General features: G+C 37.1%; 2 protein-coding genes and 1 long non-coding RNA gene across 5 annotated transcripts; 1 reads left to right on the plus strand and 2 right to left on the minus strand.

Moving 5' to 3' along the window:
* Window positions 1-869: 869 nt before the first annotated feature.
* Window positions 870-22390, minus strand: LOC103514328 (monocarboxylate transporter 12-like). Of its 3 annotated transcripts, none has more exons than XM_008479199.3 (9): window positions 22260-22390; window positions 15207-15487; window positions 7236-7379; window positions 6785-6970; window positions 5788-6374; window positions 5174-5396; window positions 4583-4822; window positions 2109-2234; window positions 870-1872 (listed from the first exon to the last, which is right to left on the minus strand). In XM_008479199.3, exons 2-9 carry the CDS (start codon window positions 15469-15471, stop codon window positions 1703-1705), a joined length of 1941 nt encoding a protein of 646 aa, XP_008477421.1. In that variant the 5' UTR covers window positions 15472-15487; window positions 22260-22390; the 3' UTR covers window positions 870-1702. The 3 variants fall into 3 exon arrangements, with proteins under 3 accessions (XP_008477421.1, XP_008477420.1, XP_026683136.1); XM_008479198.3 differs by lacking the exon at window positions 22260-22390 and adding an exon at window positions 21656-21887; XM_026827335.1 differs by lacking the exon at window positions 22260-22390 and adding an exon at window positions 17611-17764.
* On the plus strand, window positions 7685-15372 carry LOC113469539. Its single transcript, XR_003392913.1, has 2 exons — window positions 7685-8360; window positions 15167-15372. It is a non-coding gene; the product is annotated as an uncharacterized LOC113469539 (long non-coding RNA).
* LOC113469538 lies at window positions 9972-10727 on the minus strand. The gene is made up of 2 exons (XM_026827336.1): window positions 10447-10727; window positions 9972-10055 (listed from the first exon to the last, which is right to left on the minus strand). The coding sequence occupies exons 1-2, from the start codon at window positions 10702-10704 to the stop codon at window positions 9987-9989; spliced, it is 327 nt and encodes a 108-aa protein (XP_026683137.1). The 5' UTR covers window positions 10705-10727; the 3' UTR covers window positions 9972-9986.
* Window positions 22391-23857: the final 1467 nt, after the last annotated feature.

Here is a 23857-nt window from a genome sequence, read left to right on the forward strand (position 1 = left end):
CGTTTTAGTCTTCTATTTTTCCTTTCTTACTTTTACCTTGTATGGATAAAATCTACTCCATGCTCTCACCTGAGAGGTCTTTATTACAATTCAATGTTACAGTTTATCTCTTCGTTACAACAAAATAATATATATTTAAAACAAGATTTTTAAAAATAATTAAGGATGGTGTAAGCCATTGATGAAAATTTTATACATGTTGTTGTTATTCTATTTCATTAATGAAATTCAGAAAGGAATCGTTGAAGTAGATGGAAGTGCAAGGGATGTCACCAAACACACGTATATATCTGAGATGCTAAGACATAGGTAATAATTATTATAACATGCAACATGAAATTCGTGAAACAATTTCTCAGGTAACCTGTCTTGCCTACTGTAGGACTCTATCTTTTCCAAACTTGCAAAAGGTATTGAAATGGAATACGAAATACTTGGACCGAATTTGGTAACTTGTTATTTGTATGCAGAATGGAGCGTCTTTACTCCATATTTGTCTACAGATGACAAATACCATAGGTCACCAGGAAATATGGAACATATCCATTTATTACTTTGAAAAATGTTAAAAGTAGAGCTTCTTTTCTGAAAATGAAAACCAGATTGTTCTTTCTACCAATGAACCGGATGCTGTATTACCTAGGCTTTTCATGCATATGACATATCTAGCATCCCATAGATGATTTCCGTATAGGTGTAGGTTTGTGTTCAAATGGATTGGTGAGAAAAAACACAATATTTCCTACCTAAGCGGTTCAAGGTCCTGTCAAACTCCAAAGAGAAATTCAGTAATGCAAATAGGTACCTACGGTCATTTCGTACAAGCTGAAAAAATCAAAATTAAGCAGACAAATGAAAAGAATTATCGATATTATCTATAACTATGTACAATATTTTTTTATTCCATAGATGTCTCTTCAAACCAAAAAGAAACAGTCTTATTTTGGTAGGTATACAAAAGAAGATCAAAATAGCCCATGAGGAAAAGTCTTCCTTCATGGAATGTTTCTGGTGTCTCTCTAAGATTGTTTAGACTTTAGATGTTCCTAATATGGACCTAATTCACAATCGATCTACCTTTTCTTCATCCTCTTTGGAACCTTAGTTTGTCTTTTAAATACTAAGTTCAAAGCATTTCTATTGTAGAGACTATGGACATCGACTTTCCCGGTATATCCAGTGATTTCAAACATACAGACGGCATATTTCTTACTTTGTACCTATCAGACTTTGAACCATAGGTGAAGAGAATGAAAGTCAAACAAAATACTACCGTGGACAAGGCTAGCCACTCATATTCAGACCGTCTGACAGACTGCGGTCTCACTAGCTCTCGAGGTTTTTCCGCCACACACGTCAAGACTCTGTCAGACCGCAGACGATCTCAGCGTAAGTGGAGGGCATAATGTAGAATTGTAGATAATATTTGTTTGCCTTTCCGTCTGGAAGCGCCGAGAGCTCAACATCTTGAAATCACCGGTCACCTTTTGTTTAGTTTCTCAGTCATGTCGGACGCATCAACATTAAGTTGCTTATTTAGGTCCGAGCTTACAAATCCGAAAGAACACAAGCTAATCAGTGCGCTTGGCCCAAATAGCGTCCAACTTGACTGTCAAATCGGAACGGTTCAATATATTTACAAACTTTTCAACACGTCATAAAACTTTGTACTTGAGTGAGCATGGATTTTGTACATTACGTCTCAGGAATCAGAGTTATTTGACTTCATCAAAGGCATTTGCGATTTGGCTTTCGATTGCTCCCACCGCTTGATGCTGTTCAGGGGATAACACATGAGACCAGATATGAGGATCATCCCACCGGACAAATAGAATGACGTGTCATAGTTGCCGGTCATATCCATGAATACGCCTGAAATCAGGACAAAGGATTTTGTAAGAAAACTTGAAGACGTCTGTTTGAGGTTAGTAAAGAGGGTATTTGAGACAACTGGCGGACGAATTTGGAAGTAAGTTGAGGGAGAAGGCGCGGTGAGTTAACACTGGTATTTTCCGTCTGAGAGACGGACATATAAATATGATTCATATGAAAAAAAGCACGTAAAATATATATTATTAAAAATGTGTATTTTTACATTTTTTACGTACCAGCTAAAGGAGATCCAATAGCTGCTGCAACTCCTTGGAATAAAAGTAATAGCCCAAATGCATTTGTTAGCTTGGTTAATCCTACTAAGTCAACAATGACAATGGATCTCAATGATGCAAAACATGCTGAAAAAGAGAGCAAATAGAACAGATTTAATATTCAGTAATAGGCAGATCTCTTATGCCCGGACAGACATCAAACCGTCGGAAAGTGTGTGACGGGAATATCTTGAGACCTAGGTCTGTCAGACCGTCTGACAGTAGGAACGTGTGTGACGGGAATATCTTGAGACCTAGGTCTGTCAGACCGTCTGACAGTAGGAACGTGTGTGACGGGAATATCTTGAGACCTAGGTCTGTCAGACCGTCTGACAGTAGGAACGTGTGTGACGGGAATATCTTGAGACCTAGGTCTGTCAGACCGTCTGACAGTAGGAACGTGTGTGACGGGAATATCTTGAGACCTAGGTCTGTCAGACCGTCTGACAGTAGGAACGTGTGTGACGGGAATATCTTGAGACCTAGGTCTGTCAGACCGTCTGACAGTAGGAACGTGTGTGACGGGAATATCTTGAGACCTAGGTCTGTCAGACCGTCTGACAGTAGGAACGTGTGTGACGGGAATATCTTGAGACCTAGGTCTGTCAGACCGTCTGACAGTAGGAACGTGTGTGACGGGAATATCTTGAGACCTAGGTCTGTCAGACCGTCTGACAGTAGGAACGTGTGTGACGGGAATATCTTGAGACCTAGGTCTGTCAGACCGTCTGACAGTAGGAACGTGTGTGACGGGAATATCTTGAGACCTAGGTCTGTCAGACCGTCTGACAGTAGGAACGTGTGTGACGGGAATATCTTGAGACCTAGGTCTGTCAGACCGTCTGACAGTAGGAACGTGTGTGACGGGAATATCTTGAGACCTAGGTCTGTCAGACCGTCTGACAGTAGGAACGTGTGTGACGGGAATATCTTGAGACCTAGGTCTGTCAGACCGTCTGACAGTAGGAACGTGTGTGACGGGAATATCTTGAGACCTAGGTCTGTCAGACCGTCTGACAGTAGGAACGTGTGTGACGGGAATATCTTGAGACCTAGGTCTGTCAGACCGTCTGACAGTAGGAACGTGTGTGACGGGAATATCTTGAGACCTAGGTCTGTCAGACCGTCTGACAGTAGGAAACTACCGCTCAAAAGTATTTGCCCACCCATGTTTTTCTTATTTTGAGGTGTATTTTCTTTGAATTTCACCGTTTCTTCTGGGTGGTTTATTTAGAAAGGGTTAATCATTGCTATGATTGGCTAAAAAAAATGCAACGTTTATAATAAACATAAAATTACACATTTCATTTGAATCTGTCAAATTTTCTTCTAAAGTAAATTTGTGTTTCTTCATGTATTCCTCCTTTTTTTTCCTCAGATATTAAAAAAATCTATTCCTCATACCTAGTCATATTCCTTAAAAGATTTTTGGCTGTCTAGTTCAATTAATTAGCCCTTTTAACAACCGCTATACTTGTGTTTTGTTGAAAGGTTCAATTTTGAGCTCTTCTTTTGCTGAGATGGGTAAAACACGTGAAATACCGATTCAGACTAGAGGTGAGATTATTGGGTTGCATAAAGCTAATGTCAGCAATAGACAAATTGCAAACAAATTGAGGATTTCCCGGCGAACTGTGGATAATATTGTCAAGAAATTCAAGGATCATGACACTGTTCTCAATAAAAAACGATCTGGCAGACCAAAAGTGACCACTCCAAGAGAGGATCTAAAGATAAAAATATGCAGAATGATGGCGAAGATAGTAAACTCATGTCCAGCATAGTTTTCAATGTTCGTTTTACAGCTTCTGGACACAGCTTGCAAGACTGGGTTTGCTCCTCCATCACATCGTTGTAAGTTGGAAGACGGGTCACTGAGAGGGTGTAATTGAGGGAGCTCACCTGGAAATAAATCAGCGTTTCAATTAATATAATCTTGAAAACTCTGGTACCCAAAGTTTTCAATCAAAATGTGATGGATTGATCAAGGTTTTCCATCAAAATTCGTTCGATCATTTTCCGAAAACCACTGGGGCAAAGATTCGAGTATACGTCTGAGAGACCTAAGTCTGAGGCTTCTTCCACCAGAGAGTGGCGGACATTAGGTAGGAACACAATCACAACGTTGTCAGTATTAACTAGTCCTTTACTTTAACTTTCATTGATTTATTAATAAAATATGAATTTGTAGACACGGGACACGGGCCTTAATATAACATTAGGTAGCATTGAGGTACCGATCTTCCGAGCTTTCCCCTGATCAATTTTTTTACAATTTTCCCACTGCCAAACTGGAAAGAAGAGAAGAAGTTCTGGTAGTTACCCAAAGTTTTCCAAATATACAATGTGTAGTTCCTCTCAGTTTAAAAGATAAATAGCCAACAATCTAGCACCCCGTTAAGAGACAGGCCCTGATTTGCAAGAGCTATACTTACAGATGGACAGTCCGAAAACACCCGCGTATCCGAACTGGTATGCAGGATGACTAGAAACATTACTGAAGATTGTGGATAGTCCACATATTGTCAACGCTACGTTGTTGATCAACAGTGAGTTTGCCCCCGGTATACTTGTCACCAGGCCGCAAACAACTCTGCCCACTGTGTTGGTGATGCCTATCACGGAAACTAACAACATTGCTTGTTTGGAAGACATGCCAGACAGCACGGCTCTTTCTGAAAATGAAAATGGATTAGAATAGGTTGTCAGCAATGTCGGTATAAGACCCGTCACACATTCTAACCGTAGTAGCGCCACATTTAGTATCTTGTAGTCGACTGCAAAACCAAACCTATGGATATGATAGAGACCCTATACAATAGGTACATAGTCTCTATCATTTTCATTGGTTTGGTTTTGCAGATTACAACGTGCGACGCGCGACGGGCCTAATAATCAAAGGAAGGTCAATAATTTACGATCGAGAAATTCCTTTTTGATCGAGAAATTCTTCATATTAGAAACAAAACCGTTTACTTGCAGCTTGACCCTTGAATAAAAAAACCAAAGGTAGGCGCTATACCAACCTTTAATGTACATAAAAGGCACATAGAATCCCATCATTGTTATGAACCCGCTAAGGCAGAGAATCAAGAATGATGGCGAAGATAGTAAACTCATGTCCAGCATAGTTTTCAATGTTCGTTTTACAGCTTCTGGACACAGCTTGCAAGACTGGGTTTGCTCCTCCATCACATCGTTGTAAGTTGGAAGACGGGTCACGGAGAGGGTGTAATTGAGGGAGCTCACCTGGAAATAAATCAGCGTTTCAATTAATATAATCTTGAAAACTCTGGTACCCAAAGTTTTCAATCAAAATGTGATGGATTGATCAAGGTTTTCCATCAAAATTCGTTCGATCATTTTCCGAAAACCACTGGGGCAAAGATTCGAGTATACTACAACACCTTTCAAATCTTTAGAATGCTTATAGCGACACACCGTAAATTCAATAAACCTTGGTATGTCCGTCTATTTTAACCGGTTCTAATTATCTCATTAGCAAAAGTGATAATAGTTACAGCATTTACTTTATTATTGGTCTAGCCGCCTGTCTATTTTAAATTAATGTTTCCTTTCTTTGACCCATATCATGCTGTTACTTTACTGAGCAAATAATAACATTGTATCAGATACTTACTTGCGATGAATACTGGGGTAGTTTGCTCAGACTAGCTCCAAAGAATATATCGTCCCTATACAAGGGTCTCACTCCTGAAGCTCCAGTGTTTCTTCGACTTCTGGTAGAACTGCTTGACATTGCCCGGGGTCGAGGTTTAGTAAGACCATTCGCTCTGGAATCGTTTTTCAACTCCATGATGTTCAGTTTTCTCTCCGAGGCAGATACAGATTTCAAATGGTGATTACTGTCGTACAGCGACTGGCAGGATTCTTTCATGTCTCTTAAGTTCTTTGTACTTGCAGCTATAACTTCAATGGCAGTTGGGTACTTGATATTGTTATTGACTTTGTGGTGATGGTTTTCATCCATCACATCCTCAGCTGCTGTTATTTCTATTTCGTGATCCAAGTTCTGCATGGACTCTGCTTGTAAACTGTCTCTCGCCAGCTTTATCCTCAAGAGAAGCGGTAACTTTTCTGTTTCGGATTTTTCGTTGTCTTTCTCTTTGACGATTTCTGCTTGTTCGTTCTCATTGCTAATTTTAACTTTCACCGGAGCTAATGGTCTAAACATGGCTCCGAACACGGCACAATTGAGAATCAACCCTGAAATCAATGTTTATTCTCAAGCTGATGTTCAAAGTAAGAGGTAGATATTTTATTTGTACCTATCTGCATTATTGAAGACTCGCTAACTTTGTGAAGCTCCTTATCAAGAGTGTTACAATTCCCTACACAATTATTTATCACACTCGTAAGCTTAGAAGCAAAAATATCTATTCTCTTCTAATATTGCAATAAATCCTCATAGATTAAGTTACTTAGGTACGTGGGTATCCATCACATCTGTACTGATATTTTGTACCTACAAGTTGTCCCACTTTATGGGATTCGAAACGATTAACAGCTCATATCTGTAGATAACTTACCAACCGCTGTTCTACCACCTAACCTCTTCTGGGCTTTCAACATAACAACGAGTGTCCACGATAAAGTAAGTCTAATTAATAACTTACCAGCTTGGACCAGTAGAGCTCCTCTCCAACCAACTGACTCAATGAGGAATGTACTGAAAGGAGCAAAGATGAACGTCCCAATGCCAGAACCGCAGACAGCAATACCAGTGGCCAACGCTCGCCACCTCTCAAAGTAGAAACCGGTTGTAATGACTGCAGGGACGTAAATCAATCCAAAGCCGATTCCTGAAAAAGGTAGGTGAAATGGTTACTGAAGATCTGCGTTTGAACAGAACAAAAGGGGTGATCTCATTTTAACGACAAATAAACTGCAATTTAATAGTTTACTATTTATTTGAAAGTTAAGGTTTCGAGCTCCAGTGGGCTTAGAGTTCAGTGGAAAAAAATATCCGGAACCAAATTTACTTTAAAGTCACAAAGACCAGGGGTTTTTTCCGATCAGCTAAGCACGTACACTCAATTGACAAAGTAAACAGCAAAGTATACCAACCTCCCATGACTCCGTATGTGATGTAGAGCATTTCCACACTGGTGGAGAAACTGGATATCACAAAACTTAGAGCGCCCAATATCGATCCAACTATTGACACGGTTCGAAAGCCCCAGCGATTTGCCAAAGCACTTACAAATGGACCTGAAATCAAACGACATAAGAAAGCTCAACATTATTCCTGAAAGGGATGGTACATTACAAAAAAATCCGGGACGTATTTTTAGCCAGCCTAGTTAGCTTGGTTGGTAGTGCGTGTGTCTGCATGCCTTGTAAGCGCTAGGCCGGAGGTTCCATTCCCGCCCTGGGCGGATAACGTTCGTTTTCGGAAAGGTTGGCTTTCTCCTATCCTGTCTTCCTTCTCTATTCGATTTCGGGACCTTAGCAAATACCGTTCCCTCTCTCTTAAAAAGAAGAAGGTATTTTTCTACGATTCCTCCCATTATTAATCCAATTATATCATGAAAACTTCAACACTGTAATCCCTTTTTGATGTGTTTGTCCCTGAAGTTCAGTCTGCGGTACGTAATAAATAAAATGCCTATCTCGGAAAAATTGTGCGTGCATCAATCAAAATTATGAGAAAAACACTTGAGAAGTGACAATTATCAAAGATCTACTTTATCAAGGTGTCAGTGTGTCACGATATAAGTGCATATAGGCTTACTATCAATATGAGTATTTACGATACATAGCAACCTACCTCAGTAGCTCAGTGCGTGTCAGAATAGCCTTGAACTTCAGAAGTCTCAGGTTCTATTCCCAACAAAGTCAGTTTTTTATAGTCTTAAATATAAATAGAAATGGAGCTCCTTCAGGAGAACCCTTTGACTTAAAGAAAAAAAATGGATCGATGTGAACCTCGTGAGGAACTTTTTGGTCGTCTCAGTGATGTAAAAAGATTTGCACAAGACTTAGAGGAATGTTGCAAGAATCACAAATTTTATTTTGGCAATGTTTCACAACTGAGGTTAAAGTTTGTATCTATAATTTTTCGAGTTTTTACCAGTTCATGGGTCATTTTTTACATAATAGCAATTAATACCTACTGGGGGGCTTATTCTTTATTATTTATTCTCATTCTTAATTCTCTCCGTTTATTAAACTCGCATAGTACATACCAAGGTATTTAACATTGTATTTTTCGCTTGTTTATAATAATTATAGTTTCGTGTTGCACTTTGTTTTATCAAAACACATTAGTGCAAATATTTTATCTTATCAAAGATACACAACTAGACAACAATATGGATCTACATAAAATGGAAACAATTAAATCTGTCATATCTCACATGAAGTTAGATGCTTTCAGAACAATGGTGAATAGGTCATTGGCCTATTGTTTCAATCCGACTAGAGAAAAGAAATGGTGACAGTTTGGGGATTTTGGCATTAAGTTGGCAAACACTGTTGCTTTCTTTTTCAATTCTATCTTGAATAAAGTTAAGTAGTTTGTGGCTTCGTTACTGTCAATAGGGATAAGATATATCTGTAGGTCAGTCCTGTATACAGAATGTCAGCGAGGGGGCCCTAAATTCGAAGAGTGGCTTACTGGGGGAGTGGGGTTGGATGCTTCAAATTATAGGAACTTCGCAAAATTACAGAGTTAACCATCAAGTCCTAATTATAGGCTAATATCTTCAGTATATTACTACATTTGGGAGCAAAAAATAATCTAAGGGAGTGCCCGGGCAACATGGGTCTTCCCCTAAATACAGCCCTGACTAAGTCCTGACTTCTCTAACTATGTAAACACATTAGATATTCTTAATTATCTGCTAATGTTTTAATTCTAAAGTTAGATGACTGTTCTAATTTTAAATGACAAATATTATCAAACCTTGTGATAGATAAAATGTAAATGAGTTGGAATTTGGACTAATGTCTTTTTTTAATATCGCGACTATAACTTCAAACCTAAAGTGTTAAAAGTTACAAAAATTATAGATTTTTAAAACCTTTTTTCTCAATGCAAAATATAACTCGAGGGAACAGGAACAAAAAACTTCATTTGAGATTTTCGGAAATATTTAGGTTCCTACCAACCTTCCTATTTATGATTTGAAGAATTTAAAATCGAACATTAATGTTTAAGATAATGAACACGTTGCTTACTAGATATTATCTACATAGCTTGCAGATATTAATCTCAATGCAACAGGAACAAAAAACTTCCTTCCGATTTACCAGTCTATATAATGTGCTAGTTAATTTTTTTCAATTACTCGCTAATTTCAATATTTCCAATCAACCAAGGTCATAGTATTTAATAGTCTCGCTTGGTATACCTTTTCCCAAAGTGTCTATTAAAGTGATTATGAAAACAGTACACAATGTGTGAAATTGATTGGCAAAAAAGTAATGTCATATCGAAATTTATGAACTTAACGCCTGTTTATTAAAATTATGCTGAATTGTGGGTAGGGTGTCATAATTGGCTAGTAGGTACAAGGGTGAATGGATTTTTGCACATTCATAAATTCATCTTAAAATCAATTCGAAGTACAGGAACATAATTTGGAATTTTAACGAAGGTTTAGATAAGAAATAACTTTAATAGCCTGAAAAATGCAAGATAAACCTAACCTGAGTTACACTACCCAATGTGTAGCTACATAAGACTTTTACCAAACGATTGATAAAATTGCACCCTTAGGGTGGAAGAACTATATTGGGTTATTTCATCTGATTTTAAGGTGTTGGAATGCCATATTAAATGCCGAGCTTCTGATATAGAGTTCCTAAACCCAGTCATTCCATTGTTTGTTTTTTTTTTTTTTTTTTAGTGTGACAGGAGAGGGTGTAATTGAGGGAGCTCACCTGGAAATAAATCAGCGTTTCAATTAATATAGTCTTGAAAAATCTGGTACCCAAAGTTTTCGATCAAAATGTGATGGATTGATCAAGGTTTTCCATCAAAATTCGTTCGATCAATTTCCGAAAACCACTGGGGCAAAGATTCGAGTATACTACAACACCTTTCAAATCTTTAGAATGCTTATAGCGACACACCGTAAATTCAATAAACCTTGGTATGTCCGTCTATTTTAACCGGTTCTAATTATCTCATTAGCAAAAGTGATAATAGTTACAGCATTTACTTTATTATTGGTCTAGCCGCCTGTCTATTTTAAATTAATGTTTCCTTTCTTTGACCCATATCATGCTGTTACTTTACTGAGCAAATAATAACATTGTATCAGATACTTACTTGCGATGAATACTGGGGTAGTTTGCTCAGACTAGCTCCAAAGAATATATCGTCCCTATACAAGGGTCTCACTCCTGAAGCTCCAGTGTTTCTTCGACTTCTGGTAGAACTGCTTGACATTGCCCGGGGTCGAGGTTTAGTAAGACCATTCGCTCTGGAATCGTTTTTCAACTCCATGATGTTCAGTTTTCTCTCCGAGGCAGATACAGATTTCAAATGGTGATTACTGTCGTACAGCGACTGGCAGGATTCTTTCATGTCTCTTAAGTTCTTTGTACTTGCAGCTACTCCTTCGCAGGCAACACATTAATGTGTGCATACGTTTCTGCGCATTTCTTTCTGCTCCTCCGCTAGTGCGCTTGCATAGTGGCGCTACCTAACGGACGAAAAAAACAACTGCGTAAAGTCTGATGTCACACATCTTTGAACTCTTTCATTAGAACGGAAAATAAAAATGAAATTTTCGACCTTTTACATTTATTTTTTCGGAGTTTTGACCTCGGATTTGGATTTTTCCCAACTTTTTACATAGGAATCGACCATTTATTTATAATTTTTACCCTGCAACTGCTCCATTGAATTGTAACAGTATTCGATGATGGGCCAATCAGTTGGTAAAAAGAACACTGACCTACGAGCATAATTATCTATTCTGGAAAAAGTTATTAAATAAAACATTTCATTTGATCCACACTCCACAGTGGTTAATGAGCTCATCACATTTCATATTTGGACAGCATTAAGCAGAAAAGAGCCAACCAAAAGGCAAATCCCTCTTATGGATGGTTCTTTCTTGCTTGATACTGTCCATTTAAATGAACACTTTGTTTCATATTAAATCATGTTTAATCCGTAGATCATTCTCGCCGAAAGTTCGCACATACTCTGTTCGATCTCTAAAGAAACAATATTCGAAACAACGCAAAAAAAGTATCTAAAGAAGAAAAAAATAAAGAAGAAAAAAAAAAAAAAAAAAAAAAAAAAAAAAAAAAAAACAACAACAACAACAACAATTTGATTCACACTATAATAAATTTCAATAAATAAATCATCCGATATAAATACATCGGGTTTGTGAGCAGGAGATATCTTCACTTCTAAGTGCTCAAATTAATGGCTAACTTAAGGAACTTTGGATGAGCCTCATAATGCCATAGGTCAACGTATTACGTAATTCTGTAAAAAAAAAACTTAAAGAAGAAAAAAAAAATCAAGACCAAACTAATGGAACAGATATGTACGTAGATACTCTTTTGAAAATGACTGTCCAAAGCTCCGAAGACATGCTATAATAAACACGGATACCCTCAAAGTACGCGAAAATCAAGAAAATATGGATTTCAAATAAGATTTCAACTAATACTTATGTCAAAGGAAATTATTTATCTGTTTTGGATCGAGGACCAACCTGTTTAAGTGCCAATTTGCCAGGACATAATATTATCGCTCATGCCACTCATATTGACCTTGAAGCTTGAAGGATCTCTGAGATCAACACCAGAAAAAATAAAGAGATACACAAACACACAAAAAGGTGTGCCCAACTTTTTACACATGGTTAAAAATCGCGATCATGAGATAAGAACACCCTCGAAAAATTACTTCTGACGTGCTTAAGGATTTCTTGGAGACACAAGTAAATTTTAACATTTTGTAGTTTGCGTCTCACAGAGATAATGTCAAGATAAACTGGGAACACGTTACCTAGTAATGTCAACACGCGTATGCCATGTTCCCTACCTTTCTAGGGAGCTGCAGACACTCGGGTAGGTATACGCACGAAACGTGTCCGTTGCCTTTCTTTGTTTACATTGCCAGTTTGACAACACTGTAAGGCCAGTCAATGGAATGAATGGAGGCGTAAGTTGCGCGACTTTTAGTAGCGCGCAGTCGCCTTATAGACTCTATCATTTTCATAGGTTTGGTTTTTCAGGCGACTGCGCGCTACTAAAAGCTAAAAGTCGCGCTACTACGATTCCAACTTGCGATGGACCTTGTGCCTACGTTTAGGCAAGGAGTAAAATTAAGATATTTATTGTTTAAAAAATAAACGAAAAATGTTTGAGACGAAATAATGACTAATACTCTTCACTTGGGTTGGTACTGGCACAAAGTTACTGAGTCCTCCATCACGACGAAAAAGATAAAAAAAAAGCTTGCAATCCGCATACCTGGGGCGAGCAAAGCCCTAGCGTGTTTGTAAACAAAACCGAGATCTGAGACACTTTGGACTCAGGCCAATATTATGGAGTGTGTTTGAAAATAAAATAGTTCTGAACCGATAAATGATAAGAGCGATACACCTGAACCAAAAGGTAGTGATACACCTGAACCAAAAGGTAGCGATACACCTGAACCAAAAGGTAGCGATTCACCTGAACCAAAAGGTAGCGATACACTTGAACCAAAAGGTAGCGATACACCTGAACCAAAAGGTAGCGACACACCTGAACCAAAAGGTAAACACAGCCTCCCCTCTCTCTCTCTCTGTGGTGTGGAGCTCTCCCTCTTGAAAGTGAAGAGGTAAGTCCGGCCACTCACTATCAGGTAGACCTGACAGGTAGGTACCCCTGTCAAGTCTACCTGATGAGCACAAACACTATCAGATAGACAGACCTAAAAGGTACGACTGAATAGGTTCTCCTGTCAGGTCTACCTGATAGCTGATGAGCTCACACAATGTCAGGTAGACCTGACAGACGAACCTGTTCAGGCTTAACTGTCAGGTCTACCTGATAGTGAGTGGCCGGCCTAATGATATTCCTCCTATCATGCTGATACTGGATGCTGGTGATAGTGATGATACATATACAAAATAGGTAAATACCAACAGCACAAACTGATTCCAAGTTCCAGACCTAAAGAATGTGGTGCATAATGAAAATATTGTGAAAATTGATAAACCTAACATGACTCAGAAATCTCAGAATACTTTTTTCTTCTTCTTCTTCTTCTTCTTCTTCTTCTTCTTCTTCTTCTTCTTCTTCTTTTTCGTGTCAGAGGCAGCCATTCAACTGCTAAAATCTTACCAAGCTTTTAGGCTTGTCTCACGCTGCACGGCTGCACCCATAGACGCGCGACTTTGAGTAGTCGGCTGCAAAACCAAACAAATTGAAGCACCAACAAAGAAACAAAGATTTTCCAGATTTTCAAGAGATGATTGAGATGATAGATTAGGCAAGGAAGTTTACATCGAATCCAGTTACACCTAGTTTCTACCCAATCCTCTAAGAGGAAATAATATAAGGAAAATAGACAAAATAACAATCGAAATAATAGCTTCGAACAATGTGGAACGCAAACATTAGAACATGTGATAAAATAATGTAGCAGACAAGAAGGTACCACATTATCTATTAAATAGATAAGACCTATGTATCTATATTATAAATAGTTAGATATAGGTACATAAATTGTTATCTCCTTTATAGTTATTAGTCGTCAATGCCGGAATGGTCAGTGGCATTCCCAATATTATGGCACCTTGGTGATCTGACGTCAGCAAAATGATGGGAATTTATTTGCCACTCGTGAGCTATTTAAGGAGCTACTACTTACTTACTATTATACTACTTTGGTGCTTCTTGCAATACTTACTACTATATAGTTAGATACTTTGCTATTTATACTGATAGATTACGCAGAAGTGTTGACGACATTAGTAGACTATTTAGGTACTAGAAATGTGAGTGAGCTATACACGAGAACTATTATTTTCAGTATTTTTAGTGGACTGCTTAGTCAATAAAACATATAGAAAAGATATAGAATATTAAACTTCAAGAACTTGCGTACATTCATAATGATAACAAACCATTACTATAATGAAAATCATAGACAAATTCAAGAAACACCTTATGAAACAAGAAACAAGCAATACATAATTCCAAACATAAGAAGTAAATATGGAGAAACAACACTCAAAAACACCAAATCCCAACAATATTAAATAGCCTACCGAACGAACTAAAAGAAATAAACAACAAAAATGAAATGAAGAAAAAATTACAGGAATAGGTATTATCTCACCAGCAATAATGAAGTATAAATATTAATGAAATATGTAAACCGTGAACCGTCCCTAAAAGTACACAAGTACCTAGAGCAGTGTTTCTTAATTGGTGTTCCGCGGAACCTAGGGGTTCCGCGAGCTGACAGCAAGGGTTCCGCGAGATATTTTGGAAAAATCATACACTAGATAAAATGCAGTTTCAAAACGACCATCTTAGACTAGGTATTTCATCTTACACAGCTTTTTTTAGAGGTTTGATAGAGGGAACTGTAACATCTAAGGTCTTATCGTCCCGAAATCGAAGAGAGAAGAATGACAGGATAGGGGGAAAGCCAGACGTTCCGAGAACAAACTTTATCTGTTTAGGATAAAATTCGCCCCGGGCGGGAATCGAACCCGCGACCTAGCGATTGAAAGGCAGACGTACTAACCTTTCAGCCAACTAGGCTGCTGGCTGTATTTTTATATTTTTATAATAAGGGGGGTGGGGGTGCAATCTTGAAAGTTCAGGGTTCCGCAAAGATGTTCACATTTTGAAAAGGGTTCCACGGGCCAAACTAATTAAGAAACACTGCTCTAGACCCTAATATGGTTCCATTTTTCATTTGTAATACTTATTTGCAATTTACACACTAGATCGGAAGAGCGGTTCAGATAGGGTTCCTAAACCCAGTCATTCCATTTTTTGTTTTTTTTTTTTTTTTTTAGTGTGACAGTAGACACTGCTTATCGCCGAGATCAACCTTACCTTCCATGAGATAAAATCCCGACAGCAAAGATCCAACGAGAGAAACTTTAGCCTTGGACTCCCCGAAGGAATCGGAAATGACTCCCAGGAACATGCCGAACGAGTAGATGATGCCATCCACCACCAGATTACAGCAGAATGATGCCGCGACCACAACCCAGCCCCATCCGCCATCTGGGGGGACAACCATGTAGGTGTGGACCGGGGTTTCATGACTGGTAACACTATCCTTCGCCTTCAATGTCTTGGTTTCCCTGGAACTCATGTTGTCATTACCAAATCTGAAGCAAAAAGGATTATCATATCGTAATAGAACAGTTGCGCTTACTTGGGTGATGTTTCAAAGTCATAGAGCAGGAAAAATGAGGACCAACGGAATTTTTCTTTTTCTTCTATTTGGGTTGTGGCTGTGTCTACATATAGTCGACGGCCTTCACGTCGATCGACGAGGTGAATCTATGTTGTCGAGACAGTGTGGACGGTTTCAGTCATCAATCGAGGCCGTCGACGATTTTCCCTCTTCTGAAGGCATTTATCTAATTTCAGTCCAAGATTCTACGTTGGAATTCGAATCTGTAATCACCGAATTACGGCCACTCTATCAGTATAAACCACGGCATTTGTAATGTACCGATTAACTCATTCCTGAGTTGCTGATTGTCTTCTCATTTAAATTAATAAAACAGCATTTTTTCGGCCGAGATTATTTTGAATAGAATTTCAATAGGATCGCTCTGGGCGCGAAACATTAAGGAAGTCGAATTTAAAGTAGCCTAAATATTGAATTAAGTCACAATAAATTCTTTGTTGCGCTGAATATTTCATGTATCATGGGAATCAAGAATGTAAACAAATGTCTAGGTCCTTCGCTAAGGCGATGAGAAACGGTCTGTGGCACTAAATATATTGCTGAAAGCTGAAAAAGTCGTGCCGCTGGGAAACTTTAAACTGAGAATGTGCTACCACAGACAGCAGCATAAAACATTACTGGCGCCGTCGATCGATGTCGACTGAAGCCATACACTGCCTCAACAACATAGATTCACCTCTTCAATCAACGGCATTGACTATAAGTATGTGGACCCAGCTTTAAAGATCATCATCGTAATTGGAACTTACTCTGAAATATGCATCTTCTAATCTCCTTTTCAGGTCTACGGCTATCGCCTATGGCCATTTGAATTAATTGACAGATAACTATTATATCTGTATTGACAATCTATCAGTAGCCATTGAGGCTTAGTTACTTAGTAGACTAATCAATATAACAATAACTATAACAGTACATACTTATTATTATTGTCAATATACTGCACGCCCATGTAAATACTCAGTGCAATACTCATAATACTAATACGTAATTATCTACTCTAGGTATTCTGTATCTATTCTCTATATATTTTAATCTATATTATGCTCTATATTTTTATAATAATTATGAAAGTGCGGTACTCAATACGTATATCTGCATAACGTATTAATCTAATGCGTATTTGTGAATAACAATAATAATAATAATATCAGAGTCCAAATTGAGTGGGAGGTAACCACTAGACAGGGTTAAAGTCTGAAGGATCAGGATCTCATATCCCTCTGATTACCAAGCGAATCCTGATTTTAAGGGTAGGTATGTCCGTCTATGTCCATCGACGTCGATTGACCACAATGTGAACGTGAATTTTTCAACTGGGGCGCTTAAGATTGTCTACCACCTAACCCTAGTCGTCGACGGCCGACATAACACAATCGACGGGCGTCGATCGACGAGATGAATCTATGTTGTCGAGGCAGTGTGGACGGTTTCAATTAACATCGATCGACAGCCGTCAACAACGTGTGGACACAGCTTCAGAGTTTAGCAGTGTAAGTACTATTACTTATGTGTTCAGATTTCACAACTGAGGCTATCAGTGTTACAAAGTCAGTCTTCAGCCTTTGATTCAAATGCCACGTGTTGTCGTGTTCATCATTTTGACACGTGGGTTGGTGAGAGGTAAATTGATAATATACTCTCGAGTGGAATTGACTCATTTTACTTTTTTAACATATAGCCCATAGAGTCGAAATCTTAAAGAAATTAGTATAAAATCCCATGGTACGACTGGGATTGAACCTGCGCTCTCTTGTTTACCAGACGACTCAGACAAGCGCCTTTACTACGCCAGCAAGACCCGGTTTAAGGAGTAATATAAATGAGGGTCCTATTAGCATTAGTATTTTATGCAGATTCTTCTTCCTAATTGTAGTCTTCTGAGAGATTAAACGCGAAAATCCCGCCTTTTGTAAAAAAATATATAAGTATTTTGTATAAATTTCAACGATAGTGTACCACTTTTTATTGTTATTAAAATAATAATACTCAAAACACAGACTATTTTATGTCTGGTTTCAGAGTTGGGCTTACCGCGACGAGGTTTGGTTTTGCATCTACGTTTCCAATGTGGGACGGTCTGAATCTTCCAACCTAACCTTAGGTATGATTTCATACGCGTATCTTCGTTCTTTGCTTGCCTCAACATTCTCGGCGTTATCCTTAATTTATCATGATTGAGTCCAGCTATAGCCTCGTATATCCTTTATGTATTTTACATATATCCTTTATGTATACTCGTAGTATTAGGTATATTGTTCAAACATAGTGTGATAAGAGTTTGGACATGACATTGGACTAGTCATAATTTCGGCAGTTGATGAGTTGATCAATCCGATTCAGAGATTCCATTTTATCACCCTTTCTTATCATTTAATCAGTTGAGGAAAACATTTTTTTTTTTTTTTTTTTTCAAGTTTTCAAGCTTGCAGATATTAATCTCAAATATCTCAATGCAACAGGAACAAAAAACTTCCTTCCGATTTACCAGTATATATTATGTGCTAGTTAATTTTTTTCAATTACTCGCTAATTTCAATATTTCCAATCAACCAAGGTCATAGTATTTAATAGTCTCGCTTGGTATACCCCGGGCGGGAATCGAACCCGCGACCTAGCGATTGAAAGGCAGACGTACTAACCTTTCAGCCAACTAGGCTGGCTGTCACTCAAAAACACCAAATCCCAACAATATTAAATAGCCTACCGAACGAACTAAAAGAAATAAACAACAAAAATGAAATGAATAAGAAATTACAGGAATATTATCTCACTAGCAATAATGAAGTATACATATTAATGAAATATGTAAACCGTCCCTAAAAGTACCTACACAAGAGCTTAGAGGGATATATAAAGAAAAGTCTGTAAAGGATTCTGAATGTTAACAATGAACTTATTATTATAAGTCAGACCCCAAAACATGAAACTCACTCTTCAACCCTCTACAGGTAGAGGGCGTTAGGATCTGACTCATTGACTGAGTAATCCATTGAAAAGAGTAGCTCTTTTTTTATAAGTCACCCACCCGAATCTCTAGGTACTACTAATGTTTACTCGGACGGTATCGAATGCTCTCACCGCGTTATCAATAGACGAAATTAGGTGACCAAAAATATAACCACGGACCTACTAATGTTTACTCGGACGGTATCGAATGCTCTCACCGCGTTATCAATAGACGAAATTAGGTGACCAAAAAGATAACCACGGACAAAGGATAACGAAAGTGTTGGAAATTCGTACCCTTTCTCCCGTTAACAATGTGTACCTACATGTGTACATAAATGGCCTGAGCTAGGAATTTTATTTGTGACTTTCGCATTGAATTGGTTAAAGAATTTGGCCACATAATAGATCCTTGCCCTGAGGTTAAGTGAGGACTGAAAATTCAAGTGGTGGAAAATGGTCAAGGAACCAACATCATCTAGTTTCCTTCTACTCAAGAATAGTAATTTGGGTTGTTTTTATATCTACCAAACTTTTAATGCTGATAGGGACGATGTTTTTACGTGATTTTGTTCAAGAAATTATTATCTAGCCCAATTCTAATGACCCGAAACGTAGATAATATTGGGAATACCTCACTGAGGTGTGATAATTAAATAATTAATCAAAGAACAAATCCCTATCAATCATTTTCAGATGCGTCGAGCAATAAAGTTCTTGAATTCAGAGAATTATAGAAATAGCAAGGTAATCTACCCTGGAACCCTATTTTATAATAGGTATTTAACCTTGAGCGGTGATTCGGGAGTTTTTGTTCCTGGTTTTGACCTATTTAGATAAGGTCTGAATCACCCTGAACCGGCTATTTTTGAGATCGGCCCTTTATCTATAATATCTAACCATGAATTTCGATTTAATTTGATAGATTGTGGCACTTTGGTAACGCATGCATTCGTGCTGATTTGGATAAGTTACCATGGCCCACTTCTGTGGCCGAGTGGTCAAGAGCACTGACTCTTAACCCGGAGATCCAATCCCGGCCAGGGCGGAAACTTTTTAACCAAACTTTTCCCTTCTTGGATAAGCATGGATGTAAAAGAATATGCCTTGAAGTAACTATGATTTACTTTTTTTTATTCTTATTACCTAAACTACCCATCGAGAAGATCTAACTTAAAATCTCAAAAATGTATAATAAAATAATAATAATTAAAAATAAATAAATAAAATTCAATCAGGTAGATGTAGGTAGTTAATCTAATAAGGTATCTGGCAAACAAGCACCAAGTCTACCCGGGGAGCAAGTAACTCACAGTTTATACACAAAAATCCCACTCCGAGGAGTAAGTTTAGTGGCAAACAACCCTAAAGGATGGGTCAAGCCTCTACGAAGTAACTCATTAGTCTCATCACCCAGGGATATTGCTGAAAAATATGATCCACCAGTATTTTGTGGAAATAAACATCGGGAATTTTTCCACATCCACCAATTTTATTAAAAATGTCCGGGTTTCTAGATTTGTATTTTTTTTTTTTTTTTTTTTTTTTTTAAGTTTTTTATTCTTTGCTTGCCTCAACATTCTCGACGTTATCCTTAATTTATCATGATTGAGTCCAGCTATAGCCTCGTATATCCTTTATGTATTTTACATATATCCTTTATGTATACTCGTATATCTATGTATTTTACATTTAGACTCGCAGGAAATGCACACTTCACAATTTGTACCTACGATATGTCATTGATACTGTGCGTATTAGTATTGTTTATTTACACAGTATAGGTATTAGTGTGTTATTTACGATACAATTTACTCAAACGTTGAATTATCTTTGGTGGATGTGCCCAAAGTACCAAAATTTATAATACTGCCTGAAGTGTAATGCAGAGAGAAAGAGAAGTTTTTTAAGACATTTATTTATTTAATAAATTTATAGTGGATGTGCCCAAAGTACCAAAATTTTCTTTGGCCATTCGTAGTCATTTCGTCTAGTATTTAATCAGAAGATGATGCGCTTAAATCCTGACCGAAACATGGAATTCCATGCGCAATTGTTTGCAAATTTTTGGAGGTAAACTAATATCTCAATCGAGAAACGTAAATAAACACTACATAATTATTATTTAAATTATTCTATAACCTGTTGATTTCCCGTCCTCTGAATTGGAAGATTATAAAATCAATTAACATTTAAATCGAATCGTATTTTACCTACTAAAAAACCAGTATCACCTACAATCTACATGTAAACCAAATATCCCTGCATCTTCGGTACTTTATCTCTTTTAGAGATAACCTACAGCGTAAAAATAAATTAAGTAAATCAATAGAATAGATGCATCCCAAAAGTTTTATTTGATTTATTTATTTATTACATAATCAATAGGTATACTGTTTTTTAATAGGTATGTTGTAAAATGGAATGCATATCCCGTAAACTTAGAAAATTTCTATTTAATAAAATAACTGTATCTTCATTATTTATTTAAAAAACAATTTGTATCTTTATCTTTTATAATAATTAATTATTTATAATTACCTAAGTATTTCTTTTTTATAATATCTTTTACCCTTGACTTCGAACTTTTTTATCCTTAGTCTGCCGTCTTTTCTTTCTTTCTCCGCTGAAGACAAATTTGACTGTCACGAGTAGATAGAATTCGTTTTGAACTGATTTTCAGGGACCTAAAACACCAAAGAGGCTAACCTTGACCAAAAGCCTTCGAGCTAACGACATTTCATTAATTAATTTTATTTATTGGTTTATCTTGGCATATCCTATTGCTGGATGAGTAAGATTTTGTTCCCTCGATCTAATCTTGATCTAAGTCTAAAACAGTACCACTTGAAAAAAAAGGCACATGAAAGTTTCATTTAATTTGACAAAGTAAGAAATAACGAGATTGTGGATTAGACAGCGCTGTATCTAAGCTTCCCTTACCGTGATCTCAGAAAGTACCTACACTGGAAATAGGTGCAAAATTATGAAACTTGGGCTCTCAGGTAGGTAAAATAATATCTACTAATTCGGTAGTAGGTATTCATATCAAATTTCTAAACTGTAGGAAATATAAGAAGAAGGTTCTATGAAATTTGAAAAAAAAAGTAATGATTTAAAGGAAACTCACTTTCTAGACGCTGATAAAATACGCAAACACTCGATTTAAAAAAATAGATGGTTGATGGATTTGGTTGGTAATATTAATTGGACTAAAAATTAAATCATGATTAAATAGTGCAAATTACTTCTTGATTTGATTTTATAATTTTATTTTCGCCAGGAAATCCAAATTGGAGTTCGTAACCAACATTTTTTCGGACCAGAAAAAAAATAACGAAGAAAATAAAAAGTGAAAAAAAAAAAAAAAAAAAAACCGGAAATATACTAATTTAAATTTTTTGGTTCCCATAAGAGTTGCTCTCAACTTGTGCGACTGTCTGTGAGCTATCAGAAAACCTCTCGAGAGCTACCGGTATTTCGCGATCGACGGTTTGACGATCCCTGGCTTAGATCAATATGCGGTTTGTGCGGGATTTAGAATCTGTTTTAAAAGGTACTCCGCTCACAATTTAAGAATCGGTGTGTCTGGTAGGGCAATTTTGATCAATACCTAGTAGAGTTCCAGCTAGTATTGTCAACAAGAGAATGTCAAAAAACATGCATGTCCCCTTTGCCAGATCCTTGAAAACCAAACATTTATCTACCTTTGCAATAAAATTATCGGCACTTACTTTTAAATCACAAAAATTAGAAAAACACTCGTGAATCACAGGGGAACCAATTGGTCGTAAGAAATTTGTATGATTGACGAAATATTGAACCTCAAGTCTTCTACTATCAACACAAGAAATCAAATCAAAACAACAGTCTTATCATAAAAAAAAGTAATATAAAAACACATTTCGTGGAGGAAGCTTTTTTTTTTTTTTTTTTAAAAAAAGCAATAGGAATACTTCGAATTGAACTGACTACCAGGTTGAACGAGTCACGTGGTATTATTAATTGAAAACTAGGAAACCCAAGAGTGTAATGGCACTTGCAAAGGAAAAACAAAAGTTGAAATGGCCAGAAGGATTTGGAATAAACGGAAGAAAAATTAATTTCTTGGAATCGAACCCTCACCATCCCAGTCCATAGGATTACGAGCTCTTTACTCCACCTCAAGTATTCATGGGGAGGTGTTTATTTTATTTGCAGTCAGATTGAAATCCCCAATGATGAATTAGCATGTCACCAAAAATGTAAAACCTCTAGACTAGTACTAGAGGGATTAATTTCAATGGAAAGGTAATTGGACAATTGGACATAGATTGATCTAAATTCCATTGATTCAACGTCTATTTGTCTTCCCAAACATATAACCCTGTAGAAATTGAAGTGACGTTATAGACCTCTTTAGAAACAAAGTAAAGCCACAGTCCAATGGCTTTTTTGCTTGCCTGTAGATCGATCTAAATTCCATTGATTCAACGTCTATTTGTCTTCCCAACCATATAACCCTGTAGAAATTGAAGTGACGTTGCAAAAAACTAATAATTATAAAGATATGTACATAAATAAGTACAATACAGTCTAGAATAGTCTAGAGTCTAGATTGTATTACGAAGTACATACTACATGTAGGGCATTCTGATGTGCATGAGTTCTAGCCAGATCGTCCAATATCATTTTCAATTGAATATGGCCAAATATCGGTCTATTGAGTCAGTCTTACAACAGATTTTGCAACTTGTAAAATGTTCTCTTCCAAAATAAAATTAACATTATTTGAGATCGAAATTCACCGTGTATGATCTTACACTACAAATACCTAATATGTCGGTATGGTTTTATGGCCAAATATCGGTCTATTGAGTCAGTCTTATAACAGATTTTGCAACTTGTAAAATGTGCTCTTCCAAAATAAAATTAACATTATTTGAGATCGAAATTCACCGTGTATGATCTTACACTACAAATACCTAATATGTCGGTATGGTTTACTATAAAATCGTTCGAGGGTTTTGTCGATGTGTCTAGGAAAATGGGTATCTAAGAAAACTCACATCACACTTCAGACGATACGATCCTTTTTGGACAAGTCACAAAAATGAACGACAGGTTAAAGTCCAACTAAATAATAATAATAATATGACTAATAATAATATGACTAATAATAATAATGACAGTGCTTATTTATACTGCTCGCATAGGACTGAAAAGTCCCTTTACTCCAGCAGTAGGCTACTACTATTATTGAGGTCAAATTCTCAAATTATATGAGGATAAAATTCCATACCTCGGCTGGGATTGAACCCACGCTCTCCTGTTTACCAGGCGAGCGCCTTGA

The sequence above is a fragment of the Diaphorina citri genome, unplaced genomic scaffold (assembly GCF_000475195.1).
Source record: "Diaphorina citri unplaced genomic scaffold, Diaci psyllid genome assembly version 1.1 scaffold1123, whole genome shotgun sequence".
Lineage (NCBI taxonomy): Eukaryota > Metazoa > Arthropoda > Insecta > Hemiptera > Psyllidae > Diaphorina > Diaphorina citri.

Bases quoted from the DNA above. Each gene is read 5' to 3' on its own strand.
- LOC113469538 (XM_026827336.1), bottom strand. From the start codon at position 10,704: ATGAAAGAATCCTGCCAGTCGCTGTACGACAGTAATCACCATTTGAAA. The intron at 10,056-10,446 runs GTAAGTATCTGA...ATTTATTTCCAG, and splicing joins TACCCCAGTATTCATCGCAA to GTGAGCTCCCTCAATTACAC.
- LOC103514328 (XM_026827335.1), bottom strand. From the start codon at position 17,633: ATGCAAAACCAAACCTCGTCGCG. The intron at 4,823-5,173 runs GTTGGTATAGCG...TTTCATTTTCAG, and splicing joins GCCTTTTATGTACATTAAAG to AAAGAGCCGTGCTGTCTGGC. The intron at 1,873-2,108 runs GTACGTAAAAAA...TCCTGATTTCAG, and splicing joins TATTGGATCTCCTTTAGCTG to GCGTATTCATGGATATGACC.